Below are 26682 nucleotides of genomic sequence, written 5' to 3' on the forward strand. Positions count from 1 at the left end.
AAGCACCGGTAAGCAAAAAAGTTAACATTCTGTTCAAAAAGTTAAATAAAGTTTATATGTTCCGTTCAAATGTTATTATAAAGTTAATAAATTTATTGCGTTGCGGCCTGTTTTTTTCTTCTTTTTACCTTCCAGGTGGACCAACCGATCGACTAGCTGCAGCACTGATGTGCATTCTGACAGAAGCATTGCGCTGCTGTCAGATTACACAAAAGTCGGTGTATGCGGAGATGCAAGACGAGATTTCTCCTCTACAGTAAAAGATACGTTTGCCGAGGCATATGAGCTGAGGGGGCGGCGGTGTTCATATGCTTTGGCAAACACTTTGTATATAAAAAATTTTTTTTTTAAATCCCGGCAATGATTTATTCATCCACATCGATTGATGTGAATGGAGAAATCAGGTTTGCCTTGTCATATGAGCTAAGTGGGTATGGATGTTGGGCGGAGCTCCTATGTCCTGGCAGACGCCTTTCCCCTCCTTTTTTTTGGGCAGAGATTTTTTCATCCACATTGATCGATGCGAATGAAGAAATCTGTGCCGTTCATTTTTTCTTTCAGCCCAGAGGCTGAACGGAAAAAAAATCTCATTACCTGTATGCTCAATATAAGGAGAATAGCAGAAACTCCTAATGCTGGCCATACATGTAATGATTGCAGAGACCCTCAAATGCCAGGGCAGTACAAACACCCCACAAATGACCCCATTTTGGAAAGAAGACACGCCAAGGTATTCGCTGAGGGGCATATTGAGTCCATGAAAGATTGAAATTGTTGTCCCAAGTTAGCGGAAAGGGAGACTTTGTGAGAAAAAAAAAAAAAAAAACAATTTCCGCTAACTTGTGCCAAATTATTATTTTTTCTATGAACTCGCCATGCCCCTCATTGAATACCTTGGGGTGTCTTCTTTCCAAAATGGGGTCACATGTGGGGTATTTATGCTGCCCTGGCATTTTAGGGGCCCTAAAGCGTGAGAAGAAGTCTGGGATCCAAATGTCTAAAAATGCCCCCCTACAAGGAATGTGGGCCCCTTTGCGCATCTAGGCTGCAAAAAAGTGTCACACATGTGGTATCGCCGTACTCAGAAGAAGCTGGGCAATGTGTTTTGGGGTGTCATTTTACATATACCCATGCTGGGTGAGATAAATATCTTGGTCAAATGCCAACTTTGTATAAAAAAAGGGGAAAAGTTGTCTTTTGCCGAGATATTTCTCTCACCCAGCATGGGTATATGTAAAAAGACACCCCAAAACACATTTCCCTACTTCTTCTGAGTACGGCGATACCACATGTGTGACACTTTTTTGCAGCCTAGGTGGGCAAAGGGGCCCACATTCCAAAGAGCACCTTTCGGATTTCACAGGGCATTTTTTACACATTTTGATTTCAAACTACTTCTCACGCATTAGGGCCCCTAAAATGCCAGGGCAGTATAACTACCCCACAAGTGACCCCATTTTGGAAAGAAGACACCCCAAGGTATTCCATGAGGGGCATGGCGAGTTCCTAGAATTTTTTGTCACAAGTTAGCGGAAAATGATGATTTTTTTTCTTACAAAGTCTCATATTCCACTAACTTGTGACAAAAAATAAAAACTTCCATGAACTCACTATGCCCATCACGAAATACCTTGGGGTGTCTTCTTTCCAATTTGGGGTCACTTGTGGGGTAGTTATACTGCCCTGGCATTTTAGGTGCCCTAATGCGTGAGAAGTAGTTTGAAAACAAAATGTGTAAAAAATGCCCTGTGAAATCCGAAAGGTGCTCTTTGGAATGTGAGCCCCTTTGCCCACCTAGGCTGCAAAAAAAGTGTCACACATGTGGTATCGCCATACTCAGGAGAAGTTGGGCAATGTGTTTTGGGGTGTCATTTTACATATACCCATGCTGGGTGAGATAAATATCTCGGTCAAATGCCAACTTTGTATAAAAAAATGGGAAAAGTTGTCTTTTGCCGAGATATTTCTCTCACCCAGCATGGGTATATGTAAAAAGACACCCCAAAACACATTTCCCTACTTCTTCTGAGTACGGCGATACCACATGTGTGACACTTTTTTGCAGCCTAGGTGGGCAAAGGGGCCCACATTCCAAAGAGCACCTTTCGGATTTCACAGGGCATTTTTTACACATTTTGATTTCAAACTACTTCTCACGCATTAGGGCCCCTAAAATGCCAGGGCAGTATAACTACCCCACAAGTGACCCCATTTTGGAAAGAAGACACCCCAAGGTATTCCATGAGGGGCATGGCGAGTTCCTAGAATTTTTTGTCACAAGTTAGCGGAAAATGATGATTTTTTTCTTACAAAGTCTCATATTCCACTAACTTGTGACAAAAAATAAAAACTTCCATGAACTCACTATGCCCATCACGAAATACCTTGGGGTGTCTTCTTTCCAATATGGGGTCACTTGTGGGGTAGTTATACTGCCCTGGCATTTTAGGTGCCCTAATGCGTGAGAAGTAGTTTGAAAACAAAATGTGTAAAAAATGCCCTGTGAAATCCGAAAGGTGCTCTTTGGAATGTGAGCCCCTTTGCCCACCTAGGCTGCAAAAAAAGTGTCACACATGTGGTATCGCCATACTCAGGAGAAGTTGGGCAATGTGTTTTGGGGTGTCATTTTACATATACCCATGCTGGGTGAGATAAATATCTCGGTCAAATGCCAACTTTGTATAAAAAAATGGGAAAAGTTGTCTTTTGCCGAGATATTTCTCTCACCCAGCATGGGTATATGTAAAATGACACCCCAAAACACATTGCCCAACTTCTCCTGAGTACGGCGATACCACATGTGTGACACTTTTTTGCAGCCTAGGTGGGCAAAGGGGCCCACATTCCAAAGAGCACCTTTAGGATTTCACAGGGCATTTTTTACACATTTTGATTTCAAACTACTTCTCACACATTAGGGCCCCTAAAATGCCAGGGCAGTATAACTACCCCACAAGTGCCCCCATTTTGGAAAGAAGACACCCCAAGGTATTTCGTGATGGGCATAGTGAGTTCATGGAAGTTTTAATTTTTTGGTCACAAGTTAGTGGAATATGAGACTTTGTAAGGAAAAAATAAAATAAAAAAATATAATTTTCCGCTAACCTGTGACAAAAAATAAAAGATTCGATGAACTCACTCTGCCCATCAGCGAATACCTTAGGGTGTCTACTTTCCGAAAGGGGGTTATTTGTGGGGGTTTTCTACTGTCTGGGCATTGTAGAACCTCAGGAAGCATGACAGGTGCTCAGAAAGTCAGAGCTGCTTCAAAAAGCGGAAATTCACATTTTTGTACCATAGTTTGTAAACACTATAACTTTTACCCAAACCATTTTATTTTATTTTTTTACCCAAGCATTTTTTTTTATCAAAGACATGTAGAATAATAAATTTAGAGAAAAATTTATATATAGATGTCGTTTTTTTTTATTTTACAACTGAAAGTGCAAAATGTCATTTTTTTGCAAAAATTTCGGTAAATTTCGATTAATAACAAAAAAAGTAAAAATGTCAGCAGCAATGAAATACCACCAAATGAAAGCTATATTAGTGAGAAGAAAAGAAGGTAAAATTTATTTGGGTGGTAAGTTGCATGACCGAGCAATAAACGGTGAAAATAGTGTAGTGCAGAATTGTAAAAAGTGGTCTGGTCATTAAGGGTGTTTAAGCTAGGGAAGCTGAGGTGGTTAAACCATTGTATGGTTTTCACCACTGTGCTGCAGCTGAGTTTCAGGGTGTTGGCAATCTTCTTATAGCCTAGACCATCTTTATGTAGAGCAACAATTCTTTTTTCTTTTTTTCTCCCCATTTACACCTAAGACTTACCAGCGGTTTAGACATTAATGGCTGTGTGTTGAGTTGTTTTGAGGGCACACCAAACTTACACTGTTATACCAGCTGTACACTGACTAATTTACATTTTATCATATCTTTAGTGTTGTCCCATGAAAAGATATAATAAAATATTGATAAACATTTGAGGGCTGTACTCACTTTTGTGAGATACTGTATATATAGTATCTACTATTATAATTTTTTGGCACAAAGAATATCTTTGCCAAAAATTGACAATAGTTGTTGTACATGTAGTTGCAGTAGGAATATGGTGTGCTGGACGCAAAAAAAGAGATGTATGAGCATATAAAAAGAGAAAAAGTAAAAACTACATTGGTGGGACTTGGGGAGGGTAAAAAATCTGCACCCCAAAAAGGGACTGATCAGCATTAAAACACAGCAGAAGGGACAGATAGGACATGATGACATTTTCGAGAAATGGCCCTGGCTATATGCGATCAATCAAGTTTAATATTTGGCTATACTGTATTTTTGCCATTCTAGCATGGTAGCTAAACCAGTTCTAGTTCCTCACAAATGAAGATAATCTGACTCAAAAATTGATGAGCAATAGCTTTTCATTACATTGTGCAAATAAACTTTTCATAGAGAAGAAAGTACCATCTTCATCAGCATCTTATTTCCAAATAACCACATAAAAGCCCTAAATGATGAAATATAGCAAAAATAGAATCAAAGAAATGTTGCATTATGTACTGTAAGTGTTGTGGTACTGAAGATGATGCAATATATTCGTTTGAAAAATGTGTATGTGTGTTTGTGTGTGTACACAATATTGGGCAGGTGTGGAAAAAATCTTGCAAAGTAAGAATAATTTCAAAAGTAGAAGTGTTCATAGTTTACTTCTAGTCTGACAGCATTCAGCACATGTGGAAATGCTGGATGAGATTCCACAAGTGCTGAATTCTGTCAGACTAGAACCGTGCTACCGGCAGTAGCACACTGCACTTGCACTATTCTTACAGGAGTCGGAGAAGAGCTCAGGCGCAGCTGGACATCGCTGATCTTCAGGCATGGACTAGCTTGTTGTAAAGCTACTCCATGTCACGTGCAGCCATGGACTAGAGTGGCTGGTTGGCAGAGTGGGGCTCAGGGGGCCTGGCTACACATTAGGGTTGCATCGGGTATCGAACTTTCGATACCCAATCCATACTTTTACACCCGGAACGATCCGATACCGATATTTGCTATTTTCTGATACCAGACTGCACTACTGCGCAACCTAGTATCTGTTAGAGAGCATGGCACACGCCGCTCTCAGCGCGCGCCATATTCTCCTCAGCAGCACAGTAGAGAAGGAGGCAGTCCCTCCCTCCCCACCATGACGTGACTGCTGCTGGCCACCAATGAAAATGCCACTTAATAGGAGGGGGGGCTGTGGCCACTGCGCCACCAATGAATATAATTCTCCCCTTAATACAATGACAGGGCACAGCGATCCCACGAACCCCATCAATTAATTCACGCGATTTGTCGGGATTCCTGCCATTGAGGTTGGGTGCTGGCTGTGTGATACAGCTAGCACCTGCCGCCCACATTTGTATAAAGGGGTTAATTATATTCATTGGTGGCGCTGTGGTCACAGCCCTTCCCTCAATATTATCTTCATTGGTGGTGCAGTGGCCACTGGGTCCCCTCCTCTTCAGTATATTCATTGGTGGCAGCTTCTGATTGGCGCCCCAACAGTGAAATTGCGGGGCTCCGATCGGTTACCATGGCAGCAAGTGTGCTACTGAAGCCATTCATGGCTGCCATCGTAAGCTCCCTGCTGCTGTGTGCACAAGCATAGGGCAGCAGGGACAGTGTAAAATCAGATTCACCCTAATAGAGCTCTATTAGGGTGACTAGGCTAAGGTTTCTAAGGGGGTTAAAAGTTATTAAATAAAAAGTAAAAAAAGTTTACAAAAAAAGTTAAGTTTAAATCACCCCATTTTCCATATAAAATATCTAAACAATAAATAAACATATTACATATCACCACATCTGAAAAAGTCCGAACTATAAAAATATAAAAAAATATCTCCTATGCAGTCACCTTGTCCCCCCAAAAAATAGGATAGGACTGTTTTATTATGGGCCGGATGTTCCATAAAATAAGGAATGCACACATCTTTTTGGTGTTTTTTTCATGTGGTATAGAATGGCGTTGAGTATCGCAATACTTTTTTATGGTATCAAAATCAAATAAAAATTTTGGTATCGTGACAACCCTGCTACACATATTAGAAAACCTGGCTGTCCATTAAAGGACATATATAAGTTTAATATTTCCCTGCCTCCAATAGTAGTAATAAGTATACACAAAGTGGCCAGCCCCTTTAACAAAATGCAAAGTGAATGAAGAAAAGATAAATCTAAATCTAATCAATATTTGGTGTGGCCACCCTTTGCCTTCAAAACAATATTAATTCTTCTAGGTACACTCGCACAAAGTCAGGGATTTTGTAGAATTATTGTCAGGAGATTAATCAATTATACCAAACAACAGATAATTATCTTCATTTTCATATGTAGGATGAAACACAGTCATTAACTGAAACAGAAACAGCTGTATAATAGGCTTAAAATTCGGTGAGGAACAGCCAAACTCTGCTACAAAAGTGAAGTCGTGGAAGACAGTTTCATGTCACAGATCATACTCCATGGCGGCAAGACTGAGCATAGCAAAAAGACACCCTACTGATGCCATGCTGCATCGGCGAGGTCTATGGTGACCATTTGTGGCCCTCATACAGTCATAGTGCCCCCTACACAGAAAAGACAATTCTAAATCTAACCATACACCCCATCTGTTCTTAAAAGATGTAGTAGTATTCAGAGAGGAAGCAATCATGGATTCATGCCAACAGTTATTATTTACCCCCTACAACACCTTAGTCATTGATGGAGTATTTGCAGATCTCTAATTGCAAACAATTTGTTCTCTCACAACAATGAGTGCATGGAGAATGATAGTTTTATGAAATAAAGAGAACTGCTCAGAATTTATGTTTAATAATGCCAATGGGGCATCAAGTATTATGGGGAATACACTAAGGAAGTCTCCCAATCCTTCTTCAGAACCCCAGAATACTAGAACATACCCACAATATATGTAACATAGTAACATAGTACATAAGGCCGAAAAAAGACATTTGTCCATCCAGTTCGGCCTGTCATCCTGCAAGTTGATCCAGAGGAAGGCAAAAAAAACCTGTGAGGTAGAAGCCAATTTTCCTCACTTTAGGGGAATAAAAAATTCCTTCCCGACTCCAATCAGGCAATCAGAATAACTCCCTGGATCAACGATATCTCTCTAGTAGCTATAGCCTGTAATATTATTACGCTCCAGAAATACATCCAGGCCCCTCTTGAATTCCTTTATTGTACTCACCATCACCACCTCCTCAGGCAGAGAGTTCCATAGTATCACTGCTCTTACCGTAAAGAATCCTCTTCTATGTTTGTGTACAAACCTTCTTTCCTCCAGACGCATATAGATAGATCTCTGTACTGACCCCTGATATATTTATACATATTAATTAGATCTCCTCTCAGTCGTCTTTTTTCTAAAGTGAATAACCCTAATTTTGATAATCTTTCAGGGTACTGTAGTTGCCCCATTCCAGTTATTACTTTAGTTGCCCTCCTCTGGACCCTCTCCAGCTCTGCTATGTCTGCTTTGTTCACTGGAGCCCAGAACTGTACACAGTACTCCATGTGTGGGGTCTGACTAATGATTTGTAAAGTGGTAGGACTATGTTCTCATCACGGGCATCTATGCCCCTTTTGATGCAACCCATTATCTTGTTGGCCTTGGCAGCAGCTGCCTGACACTGGTTTTTACAGCTTAGTTTGCTGTTTATTAAAATTCCTAGATCTTTTTCCATGTCAGTGTTACCGAGTGTTTTACCATTTAATAAGTACGGGTGACTTGCATTATTCCTTCCCATGTGCATAACTTTACATTTGTCAGTGTTAAACCTCATCTTCCACTTATCTGCCCAAGCCTCCAATCTATCCAGATCGCTCTGTAGTAGTATACTGTCCTCTTCAGTGTTAATTACTTTACACAGTTTAGTGTCATCTGCAAAAATTGATATTTTACTATGCAAGCCTTCTACAAGATCATTAATAACTATATTGAAGAGAATAGGGCCCAATACTGACCCCTGAGGTACCCCACTAGTGACAGTGACCCAATCTGAGTGTGTACCGTTAATAACCACCCTCTGTTTTCTATCACTCAGCCAGTTACTTACCCACTTACAGACGTTTTCTCCCAGTCCGAGCATTCTCATTTTATATACTAACCTTTTATGTGGTACAGTGTCAAATGCTTTGGAGAAGTCCAGATACACGACATCCATTGATTCGCCGCTGTCAAGTCTAGAACTTACCTCCTCATAGAAACTGATTAAATTTGTTTGACATGATCGATCCCTCACGAAGCCATGCTGATATGGCGTTATTTGCTTATTTCCGTTAAGATGCTCTAACATAGCATCTCTCAGAGAACCTTCAAACAGTTTACCCACAACAGATGTTAAACTTACCGGCCTATAGTTTCCAGGCTCTGTTTTTGGACCCTTTTTGAATATTGGCACCACATTTGCCATGCGCCAATCCTGTGGGACATTCCCTGTCAATATAGAATCTGCAAATATCAGAAATAAGGGTCTGGCTATGACATTACTTAATTCCCTTAGGATACGAGGGTGTATGCCTCGTATGCAGAAAAGGAATGTCACAAAAAAGGGATATCTTAGCAGGTACCATGAACTATTGGTATAGTAATTTTCTAGATAACTCAATATGGTTTGAACATCTGGTGATTCTAGGTATTGCAACTAATTCTTCCTGACACTGGTTCTCAGAAAAAGTGGTTTTAAGAATTGTTTCCCATTTTGCTTTATATTTTATAACAGAGACAGGACCTGAGTTTATCAGAAGTCTATAGCAGAATGATATTCCCTTCTTAGTGGCGGAAAGAGAAGTTAGCCAACCACCCAGAGGGGAGCTCAGTTTGTCTACTGGCCATGCTAGTTTAGCAAAAGCATGTCTAACATGTAAGTACAGTATGTAAATGTATCTAAAGGTAGTAATGAGAATTTGTTTTTTAAGTTTTATAAACTAATAATTTGGTTACCTGATAGTAAATCTGATATTTTACAAATACCTTTCGATCTCCGGTTAGATAGATTCATATTTAGCATAATGGAATCAAGAGGTTCAGTGCTGGCATCTAGGTAGTTCATGGAGAACAATTTAAGTTTAGTGGCTGTTGTCCCCCAGGAATCCATAATTGCTCCTATGGTTGGGTGAGAATTAGAAAGAAAAAGGGCCATTCATTCAAAATGTAAGTAATACCATCTTTAGCTAGCCCCAATAGACTTTGTAAAATGCCTTTGCTCTAGCCAAGGATAGGAGCAGAGAAGGCGTTCCAGTCGGTTCCACATAATGAATAAGGTCAATAAACCTTCTAGTGCCATCAACTGTTTGTGTTTTATAAAGCCCACCTGATACTTTTTTATTGACCTTGGGAGGATGTCAAGTAGCCTGTTGATCCCCGACGTGCTCTTACTTTTCTTCCCGCTCCGAACTCTGACAGGAATAAGCCTGTTGTAGAGACAGAGTCGGAGCAGGGAGCGTGTCAGTGGCAGGGGCAAACTGGGCATGCGCTGCTCTTATTAGGAAAAGCAGCGCATGTGCAGTTAGAATAAAGCCGTAGACTAGCTTTCTCTAAAGCTCCTCCATGCCGCATACAGCCATGGATGAACTGGCTGCACGCAGAGCGAGGCTGAGGGGGCAAGGCTCATTATAAAAACATTACCATTCGTATTTTTTTTATAAAGTATATTAGGAAACTCTTTTTTACCCTACCTCCCACAATATAGTGGAAAGTACTTCTATAGTGGCCAACCCTTTTAATTTAACCGGGTAACCCCATCTGTATTAGATACCTTTTCCTCTCAGGAGTTTTGTAGTTGCAGAGAATTCCCGACTTCTATTAAAAGTGGCAACCGAGAAGTCTACAAATTGAAAAATGGCAGCAAATCTCTCTGGTAAATCAATTGCATTTCTAGCTGCTGCCATTACTTTTTCTTTAAAACAAAAAAGTGCAGTCCTGCCAACACATCTCTGGGTGCGGACGGTGATGACTATTTTGGTTTAGGGGTCCTATGTACCCTGTCTATGATCATGTTTCTCAGTTCAGAATCGGGTAGCAAAATGACAGAAAAGTCAATTAAAGAAGTCTCTCAGTTGGTCGGTTTGTACAGTCTCAGGGATACCCTAAACCTAATATTATTTTGGTGGGATCTATCCTTAAGATCTGCCAGCTTTAGTTTTATTGCTCCCATGTCATCATACAACTCCTTCTTTACATCTACTAGGGCGTTATTTGCTGTGGAAAATTCATCAATTTTTCCTTCCAGATTAGCTGTTCTATCCCCAATATTTTTATTTATTTTTGCGCGTTGGTTTGGAATTCTGTCTAAATACAGATATGTAACTCCTGTAACATGGCCTTGATGCTGGCTTCAGTAATGGTGGGTCTCTTTCTGCTTGCTGGCTTTGGTTACTGAACATAGCAGAGAACTTAACAGGAGATTAAACTGACCTGACTGACCAAGTGAAAACCGTCAGAGACGCAAATTTATTTGTGCCTTAAGCAGGGCCGTCTTTACCAAGGGGCAAAAGGGGCAGCTGCCCCGGGCCCAGTTGCTCCTGGGGGGCCCAAGGCAGCTGTCTCTTGAGCCCTGCTAGCCACTGCCCCGGGTGTCAAGCTGTCAGCTACACAGGCGGTGCTGCCATGCCATGCCTGCCGGCACTCCAGCCAGCGTACTGTGTCTGTGAGACTGTGATCTAGGACCTTAATGACATCATCACCATGTGACCAGTAACCAAGCAATATTACTGGTCACATGGCTATGAGGTCATCACAGGTCCTACCAGGAGTGTTGCAGAAGTTAACTGTCAAGCTTTTTTGGGTGAAGATTACATCAGAAAAAGGTGACAGGGGCTGTTATGTTAATATACTGTAAACTACTGTATAGTGGGGTGCTGTATACTATGTAGGGGCCTGTATACTGTGGGGGGCTGTATGCTGTGGGGGGCCTGTATACTGTGGGGGGTCTGTATACTGTGTGGGGCCTGTATACTGTGTGGGGGCCTGTATACTGTGTGGGACTGTATACTGTGGGGGCCTGTATACTGTGTGGTGGGCTGTATACTGTGTGGGGGCCTGTATACTGTGGTGGGCTGTATACAGTGTGGAGGGCTGTATACAGTGTGGAGGGCTGTATACTGTGTGGGGGCCTGTATACTGTGGGGGGCTTGTATACTGTGGGGGGGGGCTGTATACTGTGGGGGCCTGTATACTGTGGGGGGCTGTATACTGTGGGGGGCTGTATACTGTGTGGAGGGCTGTATACTGTGTGGAGGGCTGTATACTGTGTGGAGGGCTGTATACTGTGTGGGGGCCTGTATACTGTGGGGGCCTGTATACTGTGGGGCCTGTATACTGTGGGGGGCCTGTATAGTGTGGGGTGCTATACTGCATACTGTGTGGTGCTGTATACTATAGGGTGCTATACTGCATACTGTGGGGTGCACTGTAACACTAGGGTGAGCCGAGCCCTGGTCTCCTTCCTGCAGAGCGGTGCCCACTTCCAGCCTGAGCCCAGCTGCCCAGAGCACTGATCCTGAGCCGCTGGAGTCTTCAGAACTGGAAGTATTTACAGTCATTCACTGGACTCTACCAGATGTGTGGATTTTGTGTGTGTGTGTTGTGGTGGAGGGCGTGATTGCCTGCTAAGGTGTGGGAGGGTGGGATCCAGGGGGCCCAAGTAAATTTTTGCCCAGGGTCCAATCAATAATAAAGACGGCCCTGGCCTTAAGCCACTTTCAGACAGCTAGGATTTGGTCAGTATTTTGCTTCAGTATAAAATCTGTTGTGGAACCTAGAGAGAAAAAGTATAATGGCAAGTTTTAAAGTGGTTTTTACCACAACAGGCTTTGTTTCATGCACAACTCTCTTTATGTGGCTACTCAACTATCTTAAAGGGCTTCTGTCACCCCCCCCACCCCCAATTTTCAGTTTTTGACTTATTATATTTGTTAATGTAAGCAGATTCCATATATGCCCCTCTTACCTCGGGCTGTGCAGTAATTACAGTAAAAAACATACTTTTATTATATGTAAATTTCTTCACTACCAGCAAGTTGGGCGGACTTGCTGGTAGCCGCCGCATCCTCTGTTTGAAAAAACGCCCCCTCCTCCACTTGATTGACAGGGCCAGCGAGCACTGTCCTCCTCTCGCTGGCCCTGCCTGCAGCCCGCTTGGCCGCTTCTTCCTCAGTGAGCCTGTGCCGATTATGTCAGCCCTACACCCAGAAGAGAAGTCTTCTCTTCCGGGTGTAGGGCTGACGTCATCGGCGCAGGCGCACTGAGGAACGAGCGGCCGTCCTTCTCTCAGAGCGCCTGCGCCAAATGATGACCGGTATGGCGCAGGCCCGGGATTTGAGGCTGCAGGCAGGGCCAGCGAGAGGAGGACAGCGCTCGCTGGCCCTGTCAATCAAGTGGAGGAAAAAGCAACCAAAGAGTTTTTTAAGGGAAAGAAGTGGAATGTTATGCAATGGCCAAGTCAATCACCTAAGCTGAATCCGATTGAGCATGCATTTCACTTGCTGAAGACAAAACTGAAGGGAAAATGCCCCAAGAACAAGCAGGAACTGAAGACAGTTGCAGTAGAGGCCTGGCATAGCATCACCAGGGATGAAACCCAGCGTCTGGTGATGTCTATGCTTTCCAGACTTCAGGCTGTAAATGACTGCAAAGAATTTGCAACCAAGTATTAAAAAGTGAAAGTTTGATTTATGATTATTATTCTGTCCCATTACTTTTGGTCCCTTAACAAGTGGGAGGCACATATGCAAACTGTTGTAATTCCTACACCGTTCACCTGATTTGGATGTAAATACCCTCAAATTAAAGCTGACAGTCTGCAGTTAAAGCTCATCTTGTTCATTTCATTTCAAATCCATGGTGGTGGTGTATAGAACCAGAAATGTTAGAATTGTGTCGATGTCTCAATATTTATGGACCTGACTGTAAGCATTCTTCCCTTGGCAGGTCTGCCCAAGAGGGTGGGGGATCCCTGGTGGGATCCCCCCGCCCCTTAAGTTGCACAACCCCTTTAAGTCCTATAAACCCCCTTTCAATAAAAATTAGCAAAATAAATTATTAGTAAATACAGGATTGCAGTGACAGGATAAATTGTTACTGTTATTGGTGGTTGCAGATTTTCCAGTGAAATGTTTATGAATGAAAAATGAAAAGTGTCTATGAATAGACCTCAACAGCACTACTGAGAAATGAAACTGCATACATAGCTAGATATTACCATGTGAAATAACCAGGAACTACAACCAATTTTTTGTAGAGATTAAAAAAACACAGTTAATGTATCATTTAAAGTTTTTTTTTAATTGAAGGTGGATTTACACTGGCAGATTATCGAGAATGAATGTTCCTTCGAACGCTGCAATGTATTAATAGTGGGATAATGTACAGTTGGGAAATGCAGACTGATGTAATAATAATATGAAAAAATGTGCATGGTGATTTCACAGTATAGGGATTATCCACACAGTGTTATCACAGTACAGTAATAAACAGTGATGTCACACTACAGGGATAGTAAACACATAGTGGCACCACAATACAAGGATATTGTACACAGTGATGTCACAGTACAGAGACAATACACACAGTGATGTCACAGTACATTGTTAATGAACACAGTGACCTCACAATAGAGTGATTATGAACAGTATGATGTCACAGTACAGAGATGTAATGTTACAACATGAATTATACATGCCTTGAAAAGGTATTTATACCCCTGGAATTTTTCCACTTTAGCTTCCTGACCTCAGTTTGGCACGGCACATGGAAAAACTGCTCCATCATGTTGAGGAGACTGAATTGGCTGCTGCTGCTGTGGGGGCACGAGTGGGGTGACTACAGGGGGTGAAGAAGGGCCTCTTTCAGACACACTGGCAGCAGGCGTGTGGTCGCCATAAGCTTCGGCAAGCTGTATACACAATGTTTCCTGGTAATAACGTAACATAATTTGTTGTCCCTTTTGCAAGAGGAAAAAATTCCTCCGTTTTGCCTTGATAATGAGGGTCTAAAAGCATGGCTACTCAGTAATCATCAGACTGCTTATCAACGATACGCCTGTCACTGCGTAAGCATACAGGTTGCCATTCTGGCTAGTGTGCCAGAGGAGCCTCTTCTTTCTGACTCTGCCCCCCACTGAGCCGATTGGGTGTCCTGACCGGTGCCATTGTCATCATCATCCTCTTGTTTCTCCACCCCTTGCAGTGGCAGCTCATAATCCTCCTCCCCTCCATGGCAGATTCCCTTTTGTGTCCCCACCAGTTATAGGATGGACTGCAAGATGTGTCAGCTGCTCTTCTTCTGCTGTGGTCCACTACTGCATGAGCGTCAGCGTCTGTTCGAAGATAAATATGAGAGGGATGACATCGTTCATGCCGCAGTTCTCCCTGCTGACGAACATTGGGACCTCGAAGGGCTTCAGCACCAACAGGCATCTCAAATGAGCTGCCACTGCTGCTGAGGTTGTCTGGTGCATGACACAACCGATCACAGCTTTTCGCTGTTCATACAGACGCTCAAGCATGTGCAATGTTGAATTCCAGGGAGTTGGCACATTGTGGATTAAACAGTGTAGCGGCAGGCCGTTCTGTCGTTGAGATCCAGGGGAGCGTTTCTCACCAAGTAAGAGTGGCTGAAGTGCTTGAACAGTTTTCTGGACTTTGCCAGCACGTTGCGCAAGCCACTGTACTTATTTAGAAAGCATTGTATCCAGGTTCTGAGCGGCCAGGATGCTGCGCTAATTTTCACTGACCGCCTTGCCCAGGTGGAGTCGGCAAGGTGACAGCCAGCTGGATGTTTGCTGCTTAGAGTACTTCGGCAACTGCACGCCTTTGTGGGTACTCTCGCCCAGGCCGATCAGCTCCAACATGGCATGGCAAAGCTTGACTTGACACATGTGATAGGAAGAAGGGGTAGTGCGAGCGACCCTGTGCTCTTCTGCTGTTGGGGAAGGAAACATGTCTATGGAGGAATGGGAGGCAGATAAATGCCTGCTATGGGAGCCAGGCCGACACAATCGTGGGGGGGTCAAAAGGACCAGGCCTCTTGCCCGGGTGCTGCCTCACCGCTGCCAGAGAAAACATTGACCCAGTAGGCCATGTACTGTCCCTGACCGTAAGAGCTTCTCCAGGTGTCCACTGTGGTGTGAACCTTGCAGCACAGCGAGAATCGCAGGAAGCGACGCATGTTGTCCAGCACGTGAGAGTACATGGCAGGGATGGCTTTTTGGTAGAAATAATTCTGGCTAGGAATCTTACAGTGAAGATGAGCGCACACTCTCTAAAGGCAGCAGACTCTACTAAATTGTCTTACAGCAAGTTAGGGCTGTACAAACCCTGACTGCTCTCACACAAGTCTTCAACAGGGAGACTCTCTTGACTATCTGCTGTTAGATAGATAGATATACTCAGCTCCTGCTCTATAACATGCTGCCTGCAGATTGCATTGCGGTTGGGGAGACAGTTGCTCTTTAAGGACATTAAGGACAATACATCAATCTAACAGTAATGAGGCACTCTGCCATAGCCAATGGTTACTCAAGTTGCATCATGTTCATTCACCTTTCATCTATGTAGTCCTATGCCCTTGCTAACCTTGTAGGTTTTTTTAATTGCCTGTGTAGTGCATTTTAAAATCATGCTTTGACCTAACTTGATTTCTGAAAAATCGAATGGGAGGTCCAGTTATAGCAGCAACATTTCACATGTTAAAATGCTGGATCTCTTGGAATCACCTGATCCACAGGGAAGCCTCATACTAAGAAAAAGCTGTGCAGTTGGGACACCCTCTTTAATCTACATTCCCCAACAATGGTATTCCAACAACAGAAGGACAAGCCGTAAGATTATAAAAATTAATGTAGTAGAAGGTTGCATTGCAGATGATCCAATTTTTAAGCACCTAGCTCCAGTCTGTGGCATGGGGAAGGGCATAAAGGCCAGATTGAAAGCAACGCTTTTTACCCATATGAAACCTAAAAAATCTGATGATGTGGGATGATTGTGTGATGCCCCCTGTTCATCAACATGCCAACTATTGCCACTTGTCTCAGACTGAGAGGGACATAATGTTTGAACTGAGAGCCCTAGGTTCATAACTCCAGCCATGGCTTGAGTACAGCTTACTATAAGCCAAAACGTTGTTGTTTTATATATATGATGGGAATCTAATAAAAAGAAAGATGCTGAATTTTTTTGTGTTAATTTTTGTCCTAGATAACCTGCACCATCAGCCTTGTGGCCATCTCCAATTTGTTCAAAGGAACCACTATTCCAATCTATTTCAGTCTTGCCACTACTCTCCATTTCTAACTAGGTGCCACCAAATGGTTCCTTACAGGTATTTTGCCAGTTTGTCACTCTTTTCTAAAGGTAATTGTCTTTAATGAGACCAAGGAAGGGGAGCACTGGGAACTAAAAGTGGCCCTGGAAACAAAAATGAAAGTGGCCCCATGTTGTACGTGAGTCCAAATTGACAGAAGGCAGGCAACACAAGTAGGCAGAGACAATAGAAGTAGACAGGACCAGCAGTACCTTAGTGTAACACAAAATACCGCCCCAGCAAAACCAAATACTACAGCACAAAAAGCTGCCCTAGAGGACCCAAGTACCACAGAGCAGCATACAATACAGCCCAAACAAAACCCAGTACCACAGCGCATCACAAAATAGTGTAGCTCCTGCTGCAGTATTCAACTGTATTACCATTCTGAAAACTTTGATACAGTTGAATTTAAGAGGGCCCCTGTGGCCGCTGTCCATGTGTATAAGCACCTGATTCTCCTAGCATTAATAAATGGTGAGGGCATCAGATCGTTATGTAACTAGCCAATGGCTGTGAGGAGGGCTCAGGTGGTGCCCTGTGAATCAGCCCACCAGGAAATTTCCCTGTACAATCTATGGCCAATCCAGCCCTGGGCCAAGGCTCGCAATGATTTAAAGTGGTTGTCAGGGCTTTTAATATTGATGACCTATCCTCAGGATAGGTCATCAATATTAGATCGGTGAGGGTCCGATACCCAGCATCCCTGCCGATCAGTTGTATGAGGAGACGGCTCTCGCAGTGCGCATGTGCCATCTCTTGTCTCTCTTCCTGTTCACTGCTGCTTTGTCAAAGACCGGCTCCTCATACATTTGATCGGCAGGGGTGCTGGGTGTCGGACCCTCGCCGATCTGATATTGATGACCTATCCTGAGGATAGGTCATCAATAGTAAAAGCCAGGACAACCCCTTTAAAACAAGGCATAGAACAATAAGTAGACAAATGAGTGACACTGAGCCAGATTCACATGTAATAAAACATAATGCAAATGAATATTAAATCAAGTTGTAGGAAAAATAAAATAAAGTTTACTGGAGGTTGGGGGGGTTCTTTTTTTTTCATTAATTGAAAAATAGTGGTGGGATGCTGGTTTAGCATATTTTGGAAAGAGAAGCTGGTGCAACACTTTCGATACAAACTTCCTTGTTTTGGGGGATAAATAGAAGGGACAAGTGCAGCAGGTCACAGAGCAGAAGAGCTGATACCAGTTGTTGTATTTACTGCAGATTTGAAAATGAAAGGAACATTTTTGGCTGTAGTTTGTCTGCTGGGACTGCATTTCTGGATTCAAGGTGTAGCCGGTGAGTAGGTCATCACATTTTTAACAAGCATCTGCTTTTTCATAGTTTGGTAATATAGGATGCCAATAAAGTATCATTTCCCATTTCAGAAATGATTTTCACAGATATGTATTTCTTATTGCAGCAGTAATTATTTATACTATATGATATAAATATATATATATATGTATGCATATATATATATATATATGTGTATATATATATATATAAATGCTTTTTTTGTTGACTAGCGTGAAATATATATATATATATATATATATATATATATAAATGATCACATATTAATAACATATATGTAACTATTTTATGTATTTTTGTAAATAAAAAAGGTAAATGGACATCATTTTTTTAAATATGTTTTTCTACTTCCTGTGAGTCTTTAACCTCCTGCTTTTTTGGACTTTTAGCACAGTAGACAGTCTCAGTCACAGGTTACATGTTGGTGTTCTGAATGTTGATTTAGCAGTGGAAAACACCCATTTTCTTAATGAGTGGCAGATTTTAACTGTGTAAACATACCCTCCTTTGCCCTGCGCTAAATTTCCTTGGGGCTGCCAGGAAGCCCGGTGACATCACTGGCACTGATGGGCAGGATTTAGCGCTACTCTAGCTAGCAAAAAGGCTAGGGCAGTGCTAAAGCCCGCCCATCAGAGCCGGTGACATCACCGAACACACTGTCGGGCAGAAGTTTCCGCCCGGCAGTGTGTTATTGTAAATAAAAGATAGCTTGCCCTGCGTGATTTAGCTCAGGGCAAGGGAGCGCATCGGAGCATGAGATGCTCCGATGCTAGCCTCAGGGGGGCTGCCTGGGTGAAAATAAGGGTATGTCCGGGTTCAGCTCTGAACCCGGACAACCCCTTTAACTGTTAAGTCCTTAGTCCTGCTATCACTGAGAAAAGAGAGGGGAGTGTGACTCAATTAGAGCATTACATTAATCAATGCAGTGCTCTATTGTGTGCACTTTCAGCTAGCCCAAAAGAACAATAGAGTTGACATACTATCAGGGGCATTGCTAGGGTCGAAAAAGATCCGGGGCACAAGCCCCAATGAATATGGCCCAAATCTCTAAGTCCACCCCCCACCCCCATACACTGCATTTTGGTTCTACTTGCTATACAGCAGCACATACCCTCTTACATCCAGGGCCTTCCAGGTGACATCTCCTCTGATGTAGATCTTCTCTGTCATCATCTTCTTCATTCGGTCAGAACAACTTCTCTCAGCCGCCTCGTCTCTGCAGAGTGTGACACACAGACATCTTAGCTTCCTCACATTTCTATCATCATCCTCCAAGCTGAAGCCCCCACAGTGTTATCCTGCTGCTTACTATGCCCCCCAGTACCCCCAAATACTATCCTGAAGAAAAATAAGTGCCATACAGATAATCTTCCCCCTAGTAATAGTACTCCTCATAGTCCCACCAATAGTAATTCCCTTCTAGAATGCCCTCATTAGTAATACTGCCCCCCACACTGCCCCCATTAAGTAATTTGCCCCCCACACACTCGTTCATTGGGTAATCAGAGTCTTTCAACATGTTTAAAAATAATCATTTGCTGGCGGCAGATCGTGCTGTATAATCAGTACTGTTGCCGGCAAACAATGATTCTGTATGGGGATGAGCAACGGCATTAGTGATTACCCTTCCCCATACTGAGGAGGAGATCGCTGCCTGTAATAGCAATGGTCTCATCTGCTTGCGAGCAGGCAATTGCCAGGATAGAACACTTCCCTCCTGACAATCGCCTGCTTTATCTACAGGTATAATAGGGCCTTTTCTTACAGTATCTATACAGGTGTTTTACTTCTCTGTGCTGCTATGGAAGGACAATATGTTGTATTTGATTTTTAATGGCATACTGCCAAAATAAAATGCAAATAGTGAAAACTAAAAATAAATGTGCTTTCTATGAATATTGCATTTAAAAAATACCCCTTTCTGGTGGAAGTGTCCCTTCTGTCTCAGTATTATTTATCTTTTACAGACTTGCAATTGGTTTGTGATGAATGAAACTATATTTAAATACATAAGACATTCCCTTTAATAAAGGGACAGCTAATAATTGTCACCCCTAAAAGTGAAATAGTTCATAGTTAATAAAACTCCAAGCCTCTGTGTAAAATCAGACAGGCAGGTACAGTCAGGACTGTATTTACAGATAATGCTGGCCCAAGTGCTAACATTTTGCATGTTCCATTAAAGACCTACCATATGCACAGTCAACCAGTTATTGAAATATCTAATTTTTGGTTCACCGTAATCATAATTACCGTGTAATAATGAAGGGAAGAATCAATGGTATGCAATGAAATTACTGTTAACTTTTTTATTTTATCCATTGTATTGGTGAAAAAAATTTAATTTTTAGACAAATGATCAGTAAAAGTACATAAGTTCACCATACATACAGCTACATATTACAATATCATGACTAGGTAGTACTACAATAAAGTACTGGAATGACACTTCCCTACCATGACTGATTATTATCAACCATACGATAATTGAATAATACCACCATATCATAATTAAATACGGTAACACCACAATGAAGTAACTTATGAACGCTGCCATACCATACGATAATACTACCATACAGTATTTTGGTTGAACAATTCCACCACACTATGAACAATACGGCAATACCATGACTGAATAGTATGGAGACATTAATTGGATAATATTATTATGCAAAAAATGTATACAAATATTGTTGTATAAAAATAAAATGTATTAAAATATTGGCACTCAAGTCTTCAGACCACCATCATGCTGAGGATTAAACTGTTTGAGTCACAGATGATGTCCTCTCTGATTGGAGCCATTTATTTTTCCACTTCTTCTCCTTCTGGCCCTTAACGGGATGACAACTTCCAGTTGTGACTAGCCTGTGACCCACAGACATCTTTGGCTCCTTGTTTTTCTACCAACCACAGTCCGCTACAAACTATCCATCCAGCACCCACAGTAATATTCATCCTGTTGCTACCTGTAATACTATTCTTGCTGCCATTAAATGTTATTAAAAGAGTTATCCAATACTAAAAACTACCCCCCCCCCCCCCATATGCCAGGCCCCTCACGGGGAATATACTTCCCACTCCCTGCGCTGCTCCTGGTCCCCGCACCGCCACTGCTGCTTCTCCTTGTGCCCAGATGAAAACATCCTGTGTCAGGGGGAGAATCCAATGGCAGGAGGGAACAGGGACAAGCCTCCCTAGCATCATGGGTGACACTAGGGAGGCTTGTCCCTGTCCCCATCTGCCATTGGCTGCTTTCCCACCCGACACCAGTTTTCATCCGGGCATGGGGAGAAGCAGCAGTGGCGGTGTGGGAACCAGGAGCGGCGCAGGGAGCAGGATAAGTATATTCCCTGTGAGGAGCCTGGCATATGGGGGGGGGGGGGCAGTTTTTAGTATTGGATAACACCTTTAACCCTCAATAATGTTGATGCTATGTCGATTAGTGTCTCCAAATAAGGTATTGCTGATAAAATAGTGATGTCCTGCTATTCCCTTTTGTTTCTAATCTCAGTCAGGGCCTGCCCTCATTTACATGCTAGCTGTGCTTCTCAGTGCTCACAAATACTATGATGCATAAATAATAACTATAGTCCCCTCGAATAATACTGCAATACAATCAGTGTCCCCTAAAGTAGTTGCACATATAGAGATTCTGAGAAAAAATGACACATACCAAGAAACTTAGCATAATCAGTACAGCTAGTTCTCTGCAAACGGTGCAGAATAAGTAGCACCATACAGATAGCGATCTATAATAAATAGCGCTACAGATAGCGATCTATAATAAATAGCGCAATTCAGATAATGCCCCCCCCCCCCCCCTAAAATGTCCCATAGTAAATATCTTCTTATAGATACAATAGTGCTTCCTCGATAAATACAGCCATCAAATGGTAGTTCATTAAAATGTTACTTGGTACTTAATATTAATGGCATTTACTTTATCAATATCTGATCGGGGGGTCCAACACCCAGCACCCGCACAGAACAGCTGGTTTGGGCAGCTGCCGGCACAGAGAACAATAAATTGGATGGAGCCATAAGCACAAGGTTCTGTACATTGTGTAGTGACCATGCCAGAGTACTGCTACACAGCAATCTGCTGTGAAGGCTCATATAAATTTGTGTGTGTCTGTGTATATACAGTATGTCTGAGACAACCTCTGTAAATTTATTTGGCCAGTGATTTAGCCTCTTTCCAAACCGTCTGTGCCAATTTATGCAGTGGTAGCATTGACCTTTGGAACTTAGGTGACCCCTCCAATACCGAACATTGAGTATTGCAGTTTAGGTAGGTTTTTAAGAAGTACTCTGAAGTAGGTAGGTTAGTCAGTAGTGCACAACCAAAATGGAGACAGCAACATCTCCAAATGAACACTGCAAAGACAAATGGCTGAAAATACAAAATGTAGAGTAGGTTCCCATTCAAATGAGGTCAACTTGTGGATGGTGGATTTTTATCCAAATACATTTGCTAAGATCCTCATGTTTATTCATATAATAAGTATAGCATTAGTTTATATATTCTGTGCTTTCAGAGTGCTGTTGCATTACATTTGATTTTCAGGCATGGCAATGCACCTGCAAATTAGGGTTTCTCTATTTATCAGACTATAATGGGTACAATATCTAGTTTCCATGTGTAATTAGCATATATAATTGTATGTAAATGTCATATCTTAGTATTTTCTTTTAGATTTACATCGATACATACCTACACTTAAAAAAAAAATCATGTGTGATTTTAGGTGCACAGCTAGACCCGAGTCTGCCAGGTGGGAGATGTAGGTGTCGTAAAGTGACAATGGACCCCGTAGGAAAGCATATGATTAAGAAGATTGAACTAATACCTTCACGAGTTTATTGTCCAATGACCGAGATTGTGTAAGTATAAAAACTTCTACATATCTGTAAATTATTGACAATACTAGAATTAAGGGTCAGTCATCTGCTCAGTGGTTGGTGCAGCAGTAAATAGTAAATTGATATACTAAAATGAAGAAGGCCCACTTTCACACAGCAGTGCTTTTTTTAATTATCAATATTTGTAAGCCAAAACCAGGAGAGAGTTCAAAACACAGGACATAATCTTTCCATGACAGTTTTTCTCAGCTTTGAGTTACATATACTGATGAAAAATATTGACCAAATACCGACCATGTGAAAGAGGCCTAATGCCTTATTAACACATTGAATGTTCGGTCAGTGATTTCCATAAGTGATTTTGAGCCAAAACTAGGCTCTAAACAAAGAACAGGTGCATAATAGATCTTTCTCTTTTATGTCCGGGTTTTAGCTCGCAATAACTGATGGAAGGCTACTTTCATATGTCCGTTGTGAATTCCAGCAGGCCCCATTAAGTATAGTGGGGTCCGCCGAAGATCTTTACGCTTTTTCGGCCAAGAAGTGGAAAGTCGGCAGTACACAAACCGCTGCATGCGGCGGTTTGGTCTGGGCGATTCTCCATTTGTCTGCCGAAACAGCATAACTAAATTTCACACCAGAGGTGTGAAATTAGCCTAAAGCTTTAGACTTCATGTACATGGCCATATTAAAGCTCCTGGCCCACAATACAAAATCTACTTGTGTGCCTTTTGCTCTAAATATACAGCTCATACAAGGAGCTGTAATATAGCTATGTGTATGAAAGGATTCTTTTGGTTCATTCATTTCTAAAAATAATGCTATTAACTAAATAATATATCATTCTCTTCTAGCATAAGAACAAAAAATGATCAGGCTGTATGCATTGATCCAGAAGCAAAGTGGTTTAAAAACATGTTTCCTCGTCTAATTCAGTAAGTACAAAGCTTTCAACGTGCATTCAGTTTTGAATAAATTGCTACAAGCAGTTGTAAGGATTTAACATAAATCTAGACCCCATAAAATAATCATTATTCAGCATTTCTCAAATATATAATATGAACAAATATTTGTTATAACACTGTACATGGTTATGCCCATAGACAGTGAATGGAGCAGTGGTTGGGCACACATGTGCATTACCACTCTATTCAGATTTTTAACAGGAGAAATTAATTTATGAATTTATTACCCAACGTCTCACGAGTCTTCGCGAAGTAATAACTTCGGCTCATCTGAGCCAATACATTCTAATACTGAACGAAACTCTTGCTCCGTACAGTATTCAAACGAAGTTTTAACGCGAATCGACTTTGGATGTTTCAACATGTCTAGTTGCAACCTATATCTATATTTACTATATCATTGCTTACTCTGCACAGAGATTGTCTCCACATTAGTCCCTGTCCCAATGGGGTTACATTAATCTCAGAAACACTATAGGGTCAAGTAAGCTATCACTTAAACTCAGGACCCAAGTAGTGCAAGGTAGAAGTGCTAACCATTAGATCACCATACTGGATAATGTAAGGGTGTAGCTGTAGAAGGTACAAAGGTTGCATATGTACCCAGACCATGAAGGCTTAGAGTTCCCTTGCCACATAAGAAGATACTCGTATTATAAAGCCTCTTGCACACAACCGTATGACTTTTTCAGTATTTTGTGGTCCACAAAAAACAGATCCGCAAAAAATACAGATGACGTCCGTGTGCATTCCGTTTTTTTGTGGAACGGAACAGCTGGCCCCTGATAGACCAGTACTATTCTTGTCCGTTATGCGGACAATAATAGGACATGTTCTATCTTTGAACGGAACAGAAAAACGAAAATGGAAGACATACGGAGTACCTTCCTTTTTTTTGGCGGATCCATTGAAATGAATGGCTCCGTATACGGTTTGTATACGGAACGCAAAAAACTTAGCATAAACAGGAAATTAAAACGTTTGTGTGCAAGAGACCTAAATGACACATGGTAGGTTGAGGTCCCGTAATATATCTGCATTTGGGCCCATAAGCAATTGAAATTTATCTTGTCACAGGTTAAAAGAGTTTTCTGATGTTTTAATACTGATGACTTATCCTCTTCATATGGTCATCAATATCTGATCATGGGTGTCCAACACGTGGGACCCCTACTGATCAGCTGTTTGAGAAGTCTGTGGTACTCCGGTGAGCGCTCCGGTCTTCTTAAAGTTTACCCTGGGCCAGTGATGTCATCGGTCACATGACCTAGGTGCAGCTCAGTCCCATTCAAGGGAATGGGGCTGAGCTGCAATACCAAGCATCTCTAGTATACAATGTATAGCAATGTATGTGTTTGGTAAGGTGTGAGGAGGCAGCAGAATTCACTGGAGCACCACAGTCTCTTCAAACAGCTGATAGGCAGGGTGTCTCGGGTGTTGGACCCCCACCGATCAGATACTGATGACCTATTCTGAGGATGTCATCAGTATAAAAAAGTTGGCAAACCCCTTTATTTGACCTGATTCTTATTTGTAAGGGTGCCTTCACACATGGCAGATTTTTCTGTGATTGAAAATCAGTTCCATTTAACTGAATGGGTCTGTTTTGCCGGCAAGCACATGGATTTCTGCAAGCCTTATTCAGGTGATTAGATCTGATATAGTCAAAAAAAAATTCGGCAATCCAATCTGCCAAGTGTGAAGGGTCCCTTACTGATCTACAGAAATATCTATGCCATCTATCATTAATTTCTTTGTGTTATCCCTTTGGCAGAAAAAAAGGAATAAAACCATGAAGTTCAAGCAAAACCACGTAACAGTCAAGAATACATTTCAATATGTGGATCAAGAAATATTTTCTTTGCATTATCTTGAAGAAAAGGTGCTATAATGAAGCAGTTACTAGTATTTTTAGAGGTTACTTCACAGGCATAATGAATGGTAAATGGGTAGAAATCAATATGTTATCGTTTGGCTACAGCTGTAACCACATGCAGATTACCATCATTTGGTTTTATGTGCTTCGCCCACACCTGCAGCAAACCATGGCAGATATCGGTGATCCACAAGTGGTTACATGTACGGGTGCATATGTACTGACCAATAATCTTCCCAATTTGCTCATTTCTGAGTGTTCAAAATGATAGTTGAACAGTATACCGTAGAAGAAGAAAGAGATTAACGACAAATAATAATAAAATTATTATTAATGATCTTGACCTTTCGTTGTACCACTAAATTAAATTGTTTGGAGGTATATATTCTTCATATCAACACTAGCATGCTCAATAGGGATGGCTGCATGACTCTTGAGATACATCACTAGGCAACAAAGGAAATTACGATGATAAGGACAATAAGCCATGATGCTAGTGTGAACAGACCCTTAAAGGGGTTTTCCCAGTAATATTGATTTTTAAGCAAGTGCCAGCAGCCTGCCCCCTGAAATAGGAGATTCATACTTACCTGCTTCATGTTATTCCGGTCTTCAGCACTGCTTCCACTGTCTCCATCTTCCAGTCCCAGCACTGTTTCTGGCAATGCAGCCAATGACTGGCTTGAGCAGTGATGTGACCACAATCAGTCACTGCAGAATGTAAACAGTGCAGGGACTGGAAGATGGAGACAGTGGGGGAAACACGGAGGACCTTGGTGGTATGGAGTACGTAAGTATGAATCTTCTATTTCAGGGGTCAGGTTGTGGGCACTTGCTTAATTACTGGAAACTCCATTAATACAAGGTTGCTAGATATGTACTTGGTGGTAAGGTATATAGGTCATACTGTGAATTACATTTGACACTTCCAAGGAAGTACTCATGCTGTGAATTATAAATGAGCTTTGTATATACATATATTATTTATAAGAAATTTTAAACCAAAACTATACTAGCTTAAAAATACTTTTCAACCAGTTTTAATTTGCTATTTACAGTTTAATACCTGTATATCTTTAATTAACCTTAATAAAAATGTTCTCATTACTTTCATGCTTTGTGCTGATTTTGCGCCTAAAAATGTTGAATGTTTTTCCACAAACTATGTGCCTTTTCAATGAGTCTAGAAATTAAAAATAGATAAACTGTCAGTTTTTCATAGTCATTTTACATCATTGTGTGCATCCGTCTGTCTATCTGTTTTTAATGTTTGTTTTGATCAGTTTTGCATCCATTTTTAATAGCCATTA

At 41.7% G+C, this 26682-nt stretch overlaps 1 protein-coding gene across 1 annotated transcript; it reads left to right on the forward strand.

Moving 5' to 3' along the window:
• The first annotated feature begins 17524 nt into the window (after window positions 1-17524).
• LOC122926890 (C-X-C motif chemokine 10-like) lies at window positions 17525-26483 on the forward strand. The gene is made up of 4 exons (XM_044278411.1): window positions 17525-17644; window positions 22417-22552; window positions 23386-23466; window positions 25271-26483. The coding sequence occupies exons 1-4, from the start codon at window positions 17578-17580 to the stop codon at window positions 25290-25292; spliced, it is 306 nt and encodes a 101-aa protein (XP_044134346.1). The 5' UTR covers window positions 17525-17577; the 3' UTR covers window positions 25293-26483.
• The last annotated feature ends 199 nt before the right edge of the window (window positions 26484-26682 follow it).

Source organism: Bufo gargarizans, chromosome 1 (genome assembly GCF_014858855.1).
Source record: "Bufo gargarizans isolate SCDJY-AF-19 chromosome 1, ASM1485885v1, whole genome shotgun sequence".
Lineage (NCBI taxonomy): Eukaryota > Metazoa > Chordata > Amphibia > Anura > Bufonidae > Bufo > Bufo gargarizans.

Coding starts and splice junctions, on each gene's coding strand:
- LOC122926890 (XM_044278411.1), top strand. CDS start 17,578: ATGAAAGGAACATTTTTGGCTGTAGTTTGTCTGCTGGGACTGCATTTC. Junction 17,645..22,416: donor CTGGATTCAAGGTGTAGCCG/GTGAGTAGGTCA, acceptor GTGTGATTTTAG/GTGCACAGCTAGACCCGAGT. Junction 23,467..25,270: donor ATGTTTCCTCGTCTAATTCA/GTAAGTACAAAG, acceptor TCCCTTTGGCAG/AAAAAAAGGAATAAAACCAT.